Source organism: Diabrotica virgifera, chromosome 6 (assembly GCF_917563875.1).
Source record: "Diabrotica virgifera virgifera chromosome 6, PGI_DIABVI_V3a".
NCBI lineage: Eukaryota > Metazoa > Arthropoda > Insecta > Coleoptera > Chrysomelidae > Diabrotica > Diabrotica virgifera.
In genome coordinates this window covers 223,980,125-223,992,486 of record NC_065448.1, presented here as the reverse complement: position 1 = coordinate 223,992,486, position 12,362 = coordinate 223,980,125, and the positions used below count along the sequence as shown (strand labels likewise).

Here is a 12,362-nt window from a genome sequence, read left to right as displayed (position 1 = left end):
CGATTATAATTTAATTACTTTTTTGCGTTGTAAATATTAAGCGATAACAATTAAATAATAAATTTAAAAATTACCAGTGAAAGTTGATTAGTAATCCGCCAGGAGCGACACCAGCGAAGCTCACAGCGTATACGCTCTGAGCTTCGCTGGTGGCGTTCCTAGCGGATTACTAATTCAACTTCCACCGGCAATTTTTAAATTTATTATTTAATTGTTATCGCTTAATATTTACAACGCAAAAAAGAAATTAAATTGTAATCGATTTTTTTTTAAATTTTGCTAATCATTTTGACGTTCTATTGATAAAATATGAATTTCTTACTTCGGATACTTTTACAATTATCGTGTAGATGGCGCTAATATTATTATATTAATTTATAATTTCATATTACGGAACATTAAGAAAACTTAAATTCAGTATTTAAAACGTAAGTATATTTAAGGTAAAAATATATACCACAGCTTTGACCAACTAATATTTTTTATAATTAATGTTTTTATTTTTAATTTTAAATTAATCACTTTGACATTTATGTCAAACTTCCAGTAAACGTTTACAGACTTGCCACTACTGGCGCTCGCGAATTTGTAAATATCCCCTCTACGTACGAGCTCACAGCGTATACGCTCTGAGCTTCGCTGGTGTCGCTCCTGGCGGATTACTAATTCAACTTTCACTGGTAATTTTTAAATTTATTATTTAATTGTTATCGCTTAATATTTACAACGCTAAAAGTAATTAAATTGTAACAAGATTTTTTTAAGATTTTGCTAATCATTTTGACGTTCTATTGATGAAATATTAATTTCTTACTTCGGATACTTTCACAATTATCGTGTAGATGGCGCTGATTAATTTATAATTACATATTACGGAACATTAAAAAAACGTAAATTCAGTATTTAAAACGTAAGTATATTTAAGGTAAAAATATATACCACAGCTTTGACCAACTAATATTGTGTATAATTAATGTTTTTAATTTAATTTTAAATTAATCACTTTGACATTTATGTCAAATTTCCGGTAAACGTTTACAGACTTGCCACTACTGGCGCTCACGAATTTATAAATATCCCCTCTACGTACGAGCTCACAGCGTATACCGATTTTGAACTTTGAGATTACATTTTCTCCAACCTAATTTTTGATTGGAATTTTGCTATTTTTGTCAATTTTCACTCGTAATATCGATAGTTTTTATTATAATAATATATGTTATGAGCATTTTAAAGATATGAAAATTGGTGTGGAGAAAGAGGACAAAAATAAAAAGGTGGTAGTTCAAAATTTATGATCCTATTGTTTATATCTTTACCGTAACTGCCGGTCAACTTTGACAGGTTGTATCTCAGGAACCACTCATCACAATTAAACGTTATTTATTTTAAAAGGAGCGCCCTGTCGCTTTTTTCCAATGCCCTTTTCATAATTTAATTTAGTTCAATATTTCCCGAGATATTCTATTTGTTTATGAGCCAACAAATTGTTTATAATTTTAAAATATTCCTGAGGCCGCTTAAATAGTCCCAATTTCAATTTTGTAAAGTACATTAGATAGGTACAGTGTCTTTTTATACAAAAATCATAGTTATTCTTATGTATCATAATTATTGTGGTTATTATAGCGACCGTAAATTTTTAATTAACAATTCAGTTGTTGCTAAACTGTTCATTCAATTTCCATCGGCTTCTGGAATTATAATTTATACGAAAAGAGCTTTTATATTACCAAGTTATTTATTTATTGATGAACAATTACATATCTAAAATTTTAGTTGAAAATTAAAGATTTTGTTGGAAAAACCCACATTTTCCGGGGAAAATTTTCGTCGAAGTAAATCGGGAAAAACACGTCCCTATGCAGAATTTAGTTACGGTAAATTTTTTTTGGGTGTTTTTGGTGTAAAGTGAAAATCTTTGGAGTTATAGAGCAAAATTTGAAAAAAAACACGATTTTTGGGTACCATTTTGTTTATAAAAAAATTAGCACACTATCTGCGGACTTTGCATACCTATATTATTAATATTTTAAATTGTTATTAAATTTTGACACTAATAACATTTATGAAATTTTGGCACTGCTGTCATTTTATAGGTTAATTAAATATATCGGCGATTTTTTGTGTTTTCCGCATTATTCCTTTAATTTTTAGATTTTTAGTCTACTTTTATATAAAAACAGTTGTTTTTAGAACTCTTTAGCGATGTGTTAGTTATAATATAATATGTATGGATTATCATCGAAAGCAATCGAAAGCTGATATGATCAACGAAAAAAGAAGATGAATTTGGTGACTTTTCTAGTAACTTTTTTGGGTGTGAATCTGTCTTTTTAGTTTACTCCTCTTGGTTAAAAAATCAACTATAATACCATACTGTCGGTGTGAGCATGCGCCTGGGAAAATAAAAATTCACCCTCGTGCCTAAAGAAGTATAACTTCAAAAAGTATTCATAATTTAGTAAAAAATATATATTTTTATTGTTTATGGTTCCTTTATTAATTCGTGCATAATATGAGACTAACAAACAATGTGTTTTTAATTTTTATATAAGTGTATTATTCATTTTTCGTAGAAACTGTCGTCTACAACTCACTATAACTTCAAAGATTGGTTTAAAATCTCTGGAAAAATTAGAACCTACCACAACATACCCCTTAGGCCAACACTGTCATTTCCAACTTGCCATCAATTCTTTTCCCTGATTGGCCCAGTGCGCAGGTAAAAATGGTGTATCTGGCAGGTGTCGCCTTCTGGCGACGAACTAGTATAACCAATCAGTCTAAGGGGAGGTTATGTCGGGACAAGTAAATTGTATTATCCGTGGAGTGTTGTGTTTTTAATGAACAACAAAATCAATGGTAGCCGAATATGGCTGAAGAATTGCTTGTGGTACTAAATCGGAGTGAGAATGCAGGCTTCGGGTTTTCTTTGCTAGGGGAACCTGGTCTACCACCTATTATTTATAATATACTAGACGATTCTCCAGCGGCCGAAAGTGGTGAGGTAAGTCGCGTAGTTTTATTGTTTATAGTATTTTTTACCAAGAAAACTTATAAATTATTCAACCGAAACCTCGTAATGTGTTAATTAGTATTAGAAGTTCGTCATCGCGAAGAAATATCGCTGATTACACTTGAAATTGGGGCGGGTTAAAGAAGGATGGAAACAGTTGTGATACAAGGCAAAAAAGGCAAAGAGGAATGCAGTTTTAACCTTCTTTATATTTCCATTTGCAATACTTTTCGTTTTCAAGGATTTTAACTTGTTCTAAACTGGGTGAAATACCTACTTAAAAGGCTAATTATGTTATTAAACTTATAAATTATGACAAGGCAGATAGATATCTATCGTCTTGGAGTCTTATGAAAATGAAAGCATTAATCTTTACTCTTTACCCACTTGCTATCTATTACTTAATTCATTGTCTTTTTACCTGTTAAAGCATGGACATTCCGAACATATTTTGTGTTCATTGCTTTGATTTGTGACACGTCAAGATTTTTCTGCAGATGTATACACAACCTGAGAATTTAATCAGATTAAATGCTTATCCCCTGTTTACATGTTTGTTTATTATTATTGTTTTGGAGTTTTTACCGAGTTTTGAGTCAAAAAATAACGGAAATAACTGAAATAAGAGTGTTTTGATATATTCTAAGAATATTTTATATATTTACATAAATATTTTATAGTATTTTAAAACATGAGCACAATATATTTTAAGAATATTTTATATATTTACATAAATATTTTATATTATTTTAAAACATGAGCACCAGCCCCTTCTCATTTCAGTTGGCCCACCTTTGGAATTTGCAGTTTATTGCGATTACCATAAATAATTCATAATCTACATGATTTTATAAGTTCCCATATTAATTATTATTACATGTTTTATTAATATTTATTAAAAACATTACCCTGATGTTTTTTATTTCCCATAATAAGAAAAAGTCGCTAAAACCTGGCTTTTTATCCATTTACATCAACATTCCCTGTTTTTTTGATAATTATCCTAAAACCAGAGATAGCTGTGAAAAAATGACATCAAAACAATTATACATACTAAATTCACAATCAAGGTCTGGGTATCCAGGGTGAACTTTTAGAACGGTTGTTATCCTACCTATCTGAAAGAATACAAATAGTACATGTTCAGGGTTTTCAATCGTTTGAAATTAAGGTACAATCAGGAGTGCCACAAGGGTCACATCTTGGACCCCTTCTATTCAATATGTATGTTAATGATATTGCCTCCTGTTTCCACTTTGCTTTTTTCCTAATGTTTGCCAACGATTTAAAATTATATTTGAAAATCGAGAATGATGGTGACTATCAAAAATTACAATCTGACTTGGATCGGTTGAGCTATTGGTGTGATAGCAACGGAATGGAACTTAATGTTAAAAAGTGTCACTTAATGGGTTTTGGTCGAAATAGAACTCCTACAAATCATATCTATACTATTAATGATTGTCCTTTAGACTCTGTATCTCAGATAAAAGACCTAGGTGTTGTGCTCGATTCTAGCTTATCCTACATCCCCCATATCTCATCTATTGTCTCAAAATCACTTCAACTTTTTGGGTTTATCAAACGTTGTGCAAAAGACTTTCTAAATATCCCATCCATAAAAGTATTGTATTGTTCACTTGTGAGACCTCACCTAGATTACTGTTCATGTGTTTGGTCTCCACACTATAACACCCATATTCTAGCTATTGAGAGAGTTCAGCACAAGTTCTTAAGATTTGTTGCATTTAAACAAAACCAGAGGGTTGATGAAATTAACTATTCTAATATAGAAAAGTCTCTCAACATAACCTCTCTCCAAATCTGACACATGCATAAGGATCTCACAATGTTTTATAATATACTACACTCCAATAATTTTAGTCCTCAACTATTGGAGAAAATTAGCCTCCATGTTCCCAGTAGACAAACGAGGCTAAATCAACCTTTTTACATTAGACCCCATCGCACTAACTACGGACACAACTCCTTCATGTCCAGAACACCTAGGTTTGCTAACCAATATTCGGAGGGTTTAGATTGTTTTAGTTTTCCAAATGAATTTAAAACTCAGCTTAAAAACTGTGTGTGATAACTTAATGTCCTTGTGTTCTGTACATTTTTTGTTAATGTTTGTTATTTAATGTTCCTAGTTTGTATGATTAAAATTTAAAATTTACTTTAGGTTAGGTTATAAATCTCCTGTGATTAATGTTTACACTGTATTTTAATTGGGTGATTGCCCATTGATAAATAAAATAAAGATGCAGTAGAAAGAAATAAACAAACCAAGACACTTCAATGTTACGAGGAGCAGTCCCAAATTATGATTTTCAATGTATAATAAATCTCAAATCATGATTTACAAAGTTTATACATTGTAAATCATGATTCGAGGGTGCTCCTTGTAACATTGAAGTATCTTGGTTTGTTTATTACTACTGCATCTTGATTGTGAATTTAGTATAGGCATTCCAAAGAATTGTCAGAACGGCAGACCGAGGGCAAATTCTAATGTTTACATTGACATTAATTTGTAAAAAATATCCTGTTTGGTTGTTTTTTAATTGTGTAGCGAAATCTGCGAAATTGTGATAGCAAATTAAATATGAAGTGGTTTATCGCCTACAGAACTGAATTATCCCATAGTAGTTATCAGTTTGTGTCAATAACTACTATGGGATAATTCAGTTCTGTAGGCGATAAACTACTTTATATTTAATTTGCTATCACAACTTCGCTGCACAATTAACAATAAAAAACAAAACCAAACAGGATATTCTTTACAAAAACTGATGTAAACATTATATTATGACACTTTTGCCCTCCTTTGGCCATATTATATCACGTGATTTGGAATGGTCTATTGTCAATAAATTTGTGTTTTAAAATGGGTGGAGGTAAAGTTATCGATAAGAAAATTTGTTCAATCATCATTAGAATTTTTAATTCTGAAATTCCAATTAAAAAATTGCTATTATGTTGCACCTATCACTGTACAGTGTAATAAATATAGTTAGAAGATACAAAACCCCACTTTTGGTCATCATCAAACCTAGAAATATAGGAAAAGTAAAGTAACCCCATTACAATGAAAAAAATGATGTGCAACTTATCAACATTTAAGTGTTTTGAGAAGCAACATTGTTAGAAGACATTTTTCTAGATATGTAGGCAGCAAGGTGCACGAGGATGCAGTTGCATCCCTCTATCCAGAAAGAAAGTACATAGCTATACACAGTGCTGTTTTTGTAATAAGACAGGTTCTGCTACGCAATGTTCCGGGGTGTCTGGGGGTGTTCATAAGGGGGTCCGTCCCGAGCAAACTTTTTAAATTTAGCCTCAATAAATGCGTTTAAAGCTATTTGGGAGCAAGGAAAAATGAAAGAATTTGTCTATAATTTTGTTGTTTTTTTTTTTATTTTTTGTTCCAAGAGGTACCGTCACAAAAACAGCACTGGCTATACATGTATAGTTATATATATTTTATATTGGTTAATAGTATGTATGGGACCGTTCAAGTATTACGTAACGCAGATTGGGGGTAGGGGGGTCAAAAATCTCCAAAAATTGCGTTAAGCAATAGTTGAACGTCAATAAGAGTGCGTTACCTAGGGGGGAGGGGATCTAGAATCTTTAAAAATCGCGTTACGTAATACTTGAACGCTTCCTGATACAGACGCACATCACTTGAAAATAATCCTGGCAGTACTCATGTTTCTAGATCAACATGTCACTGACAGGCCCACAAATTAGGATTTGCTACTTACATAGTAATGTACGTAGTTGAAAAAATCAATGCGAATTGTTTTCAAAAAATTTCATTTCATCTCAGGCTAGGAAAAATCCACATTGGACATTCCAATAAAAGAAAACCAGTTAGAAGGGTCAAAAGAGCAATCAAAATGTCATCAATGGAGTTTCGTGAGCCCCTTCAGTTTCCTAGTTCTCAAATTTAAAATCTGTTTAGACTTGTGTGGTTTTGTCAGTACATTCTTTGAGAATTTTCAAGTATAAAGGTGTAAACACATTGACGGACATAACGTCTATAGACGTCTTATTTCCATTGATGTAATGTGACACAACATCTATAGAGGACATTTTTAAAATAACCAGTTGTGGCAAAAAATGGATGGCAAAACTTGTCACATTACATCTACAGATGCATATGAAATGTGACACAACTTCCATGGTCGTGTTCCACATGTTTACAAAAACTGTTAAAAAACTCATGTTTTCATAAACTATAAGCCCTAAAAGAAATTCAGCAATTTCTATGTTCTACTTTGCAAAATACATATAGTGTCACAACACTTGCTTATACATTTGCCTCACTTGTCCATCAACATGTTAAGTAACTCAGAATAGACAAAAATTGAAGTAAGCTTGTTTTGGCAGTAAGCAGACAATTATGTCTATTATTTTGTGTTCATTGCTTTGATTTGTGACACGTAAAGTTTTTTCTGCAGATATACACAACCTGAGAATTTAATCAGATTAAATGCTTATCCCCTGTTTACATGTTTGTTTGTTATTATTGTTTTAGAGTTTTTACCCTATTTTGATTAAAAAAAAACGACGGAAATAAGAATATTTTTATTATATTCTAAGAATATTTTATATATTTGCGTAAAGATATTTATTTTAAAACATTAGTCCCAGCCCCTTCTCATTTCAATTGGCCCACCTTTGGAAATTGCAGTTTATTGCAATTACCATAAACAAATATCATAATAAAACCGGACTTGTGTCAATTTTGCGAGGTTCAACCTCTGTTTCCTACACTTAACAAGAATTTAGAACAATCCACAATTTTAGGATTCGTATGCATTTAAGTTTATTTGATATACAATAGTTATTACTCATATGAATCCTAAAATTGTAGATTGTCTTTCTAAAACAGTTTTAATTTAATGTTGTTCTGAAGCTATTTTCTTGTGGCATTTTTATAATCAATTACTTTTAATGGGAAATGATTTGGGAAAACCCGATTTGGGCTTCGAAACGTTAATAAAACCATTTTTTTGGTAAAATTGTGGCTTATTTCCCATTAAAAGTAATTGAGTTTTAATTTAATCTCTCTAATGCTCGATTACAAATTATTTTTGATAAAATCGGCATCACCGCGCTAAAAACTCTCATAAGGACTGCACTGCAAAATGCAGTAGTATTTTGTATTTTGACAACGAAACCCGATTTGGGCTTCGAAACGTTAATAAAATCATTTTTTTGGTAAAATTGTGGCTTATTTCCCATTAAAAGTAATTGAGTTTTAATTTAATCTCTCTAATGCTCTATTACAAATTATTTTTGATAAAATCGGCATCACCGCGCTAAAAACTCTCATAAGGACTGCATTGCCTATGTTCCCTATACTGTAAAGTCAAGGTGGGACGGATTATAGAACATATTGTTTATCTTATTATAGTCATAACTCTTTAACTTGACCATTAATAATGGTCATAACTCCTTAAATACCCCATATGGTAGTGTCAAACCCCATATTGTAAGAACGGGGATTATGAGAGAAATATAAATATGAGTAAATATACAGGGTGTCCTACTCGGTGTCCTATTTAAAAAATAATATGTTTGATTTACTACGTAGTTATTAATCACCCTGTAGAATTCAGCATATTATCTAAGCCTAGAGAATATATCAATACCTACATTTTTTTAAATATCTTTTGGATATTTTGTACCATAATGAAATTAACGACCAATGTGGCACTAAAAACACCCTGTATATCTGGTAAGATCTACATACTTTCCTATTTATGTTGTATATTGGAATATTAGCGTTTTAGCCCGATCAAGGAACACAAAACTTTACAAAAACCTCAAAAAAATTAAAGGAAGGATGAAAATTTGGGAATAGGTATTTGAAATTGTCTATTATTATATAAGAAAAAGTTTACAATTCTAAACCGTCTCCATTTTACAAAAATAGGGAAATAAGGGTTGGTTTTTGATTAAAAGTGCTGTATTTTAAAAATAATGAAATAATAAAAAAATGTAACAGTGAAAAATAAAATAGTCATCAGAGTGATTTAACCTTAAAGATTGGTCTTAAAATTTTTTTTTAGATCTCGATTATTTTATGAGATATAGCCTATTTTTAATAAGGGTTGAAAATCAAAAATTTTTAAAACGGTCTTATTCGGTTAGTTTTGTATCAATTAATCTGAAAATTGGTGAACACACTCTTTACAGATCTATTAAGGGCTTGAGGTTAAGATTTTCCAAAAATTTTGGAATTTTTTTTTTAATTTTTGGAAAAAGAACTGAAAACTTTGGTTTTTCTTGTAAGTATGTACTTACCTGAACGAATTACATGCCCGTGCACGTATCCTATATTATTTTCTTTTTGAATTAAGTTAATAATTTGAAAAACTATAATTTTAAAGTACATACTTGTATTTTTAAGTTAATTATTTCAATATACACCTATAAAATGAAAATATATCAAAATTTCTCAAAAAAATATTTCTTTTACTAAATATTTATTAGGTTTTCTAAAGTTCATTTAAAAATTAATTTAACTTAATTAAAAATAAATGTACTCTATTAAGAGGCTACATCAGCGCGTCGATATATTTTTTTCGATAGTTCTCCGAACTTTCAACAGTGCGGCAACAGTGTGTCGGCAGTACTACAGTGTCAGTGACACTATACACTATACTATCAGAAAAAAAGGCACAGTAATGTGATAACAATAATTATTATACTCATAGGCGCGCTAAATATTGCCATGTCAGTCAAGTTCGATTTCTTGTTATAGATAATCGTTTTTTAGTAATTCCATTGTGACACAAAATCTAGACATGGGATAAAAAAGTTTATTTGAAGAAACTGTATTTTTTTGTTCTTCTTAATGCGGCACAGACTCGCTTTTTATATTTAATTTAATTTTAGAGTAATTTCTACATACTAACATGTTTCTTAAATTGGGCTCTGTGCCACAATTCTTTACTATATTGCGAATATGTGTGCCAGATATCTCGACAGAATATTCAAAATTAAAGTTGCAATCTTGGAACGCGTTTTTCGCGCGCTGATGTTGCCTCCTAAGATATAAAGGATCAAATGAGTATGAAGTACTAAAATGATAAAAGGTGCAATGAAAAATCGTTTATTGTATATCGAACTGGATCGTCACTGTTTACATTTAATTAATTAATCTAAATTATTCAAAGTTCATTTTCATCTTCGTCTGATGTAAAATTTGTGTCGGAATCAACTTCATTTATAATAGAATCAACTGTAAAATCATAATTTTGGGTCTCTTGGCAGCTACCATCTAAACTATTATCATCTTAATCATCAGAAACTATAATGTCTTCCTTTTTATGATTTGTACAATTACCAGTTTGACAACTTCCGCATGCAGCATGAAAACGTTTTTCCTTTTTTTTAATACATATTTTTGTCTACATTCTAATTTCATCACAGTCCAAAAGCATTTTGTGTCTATCATCTTTTCTTTCTAAACTTACACTTTTTAATGTTTCAATTCCACGTTTGACAATTACAGTTTTTTCGTTATCACATTCTAAATGTTTTTCACAAATAAAACAAGAATTATTATTATTTGTTTAACTGTTCGCACTCATTGTAAATATTTACACAACTATTTTATAACAAACAGATCACTTTTATTGATAATAAGTTATAAATTCAAAAGCTTTGACAGCCGAAAACGATAACAAAACATTGAAGCGTGAACATTGCTCCAATTTTTTAGGTTATGTTCGTCTACTGTGTTTAGGAAGAGCGCCGTTTTCTTTTTTAAGCAACTTTTTCACCTGTGTTTACATGCCCCATATATTTTTATCTTTGCAATAGGCCTGTTGTATATATATGTAATATGTTACTCAAGCCTTTTTTAATATGTTCCCATATTTTCATTTAAAAAAAGGCTTTCAGACAAGAATGGCATCGATTTTATTAAAACATGACATTTTTTTGTAGTTGTTTATAATAAGTGAGCCTTATTTAAAAAGTATTCTATGCATAAGAAAAATAGTTACCGCTTTCGAAAGAGTACATTTTCAAGTACCTACAAGCATATTTTTAAAGTTTTTTATGAATTTTCAACAAAGATATTATTGACTGAAATCTTGAAAATTGACTTAAAATAAAAATCAAAAAAATATCCATTTTTTATCGCCATACAATTTTTTATGCTTTAAAGTAACGTTGTGCAATTTTAAATCCAAATGTTAATTAGCCATCTTAAAACGTAAATCTAAAAGGAATTTTAATTTAAATGATTATGTAAATTTTTGTGACAAAAAATATGTGTTGCTCTCAAAACTTTTATTAGTATATTTTAAAACATATTTTTCTAAATTAAATAACTAGTAATTCACAATGAAAATATATTAACGTTAAAATTGATATTTTTCTAAAAGTATTGTGTTTTTTTCGTACATTTTAATGTTTGATAAATGCCCCAAATTATCGATTTAAAAGTTGGTTAATTTTAAAATGTGACATTTTTGTTGCGCGCGCAATTCAAATAAGCGCCCCTGTTAAGTACTTTAAAAAGGGCTATAGGTTAGAAACGAATCAAGATGCAAACAAAGTTTTTAGTCAAAATGTTAGGATAAAAGTACCTTGATGATTTCTAAATAAAATTTTTTGTTATTATTGCCTTATTTTCCGAAATACAGCACTTTTAATGAAAAACCAACCCTTATTTCCCTATTTTTGTAAAATGGAGGGGGTGTATAATTGTAAACTTTTTTTTTTATAAAATAATAGACAATTTCAACTACCTGTTCCCAAATTTTCATCCTTCCTTTATTTTTTTTGAGCTCAGATTGTTCTTTGATCGGGCTATTTGGCGGTTGGTGTTCTACTAATAATAATCCAAAACAATCGCTAATTCATGGAATAGACTACAGTTAACTGAATACTAAATTCTTTATAATCCGTTTTCCCAAGTCAGGTAAACAATTATTTTTTCGAACATAAAAGAAATCTTTCCCTGAAATTAGGAATTTACATAATAAACAATGAAATAAACAATTAAACGTTGGCGCTTTAAATACAGAACTAAATAAAAGAAATATCGAAATAATAGGTGTTTTCGTGGAGCACATCCTGAATGTATTCTGAACTTAACCCGGATACAAATATATGCGCAAGCGTGTCTCCGAATATATTCTGAATTTGTTTCTGCTATGGAGACCTGTAAGAAGGAGTGGAAACGCAATGCATCGTTTGTGGGCTAACTTTTCAACCTCTAATTCAACTTTCAGCAATCGCCGCTAGAGGCGCAAGTGTTCGAATAGGTGCTACAAATACATTAGCTCTTATGGACTTATTTAATATTTAA

At 30.4% G+C, this 12,362-nt stretch overlaps 1 protein-coding gene across 3 annotated transcripts in view; it reads left to right on the top strand.

Moving 5' to 3' along the window:
- Positions 1-2,725: 2,725 nt before the first annotated feature.
- The window catches only part of LOC126886753 (PH and SEC7 domain-containing protein), a 347,358-nt gene continuing 337,721 nt past the window's right edge, over positions 2,726-12,362 (top strand). For 2 of the 3 annotated variants that reach the window (XM_050653769.1, XM_050653770.1), the window contains exon 1: positions 2,775-3,010. In XM_050653769.1, coding sequence (XP_050509726.1) covers positions 2,876-3,010 — 135 coding nt within the window. In that variant the 5' untranslated portion in view covers positions 2,775-2,875. Of the gene's footprint in view, positions 3,011-12,362 lie in introns of all 3 variants that reach the window. The other variant, XM_050653768.1, reaches the window with a different exon arrangement.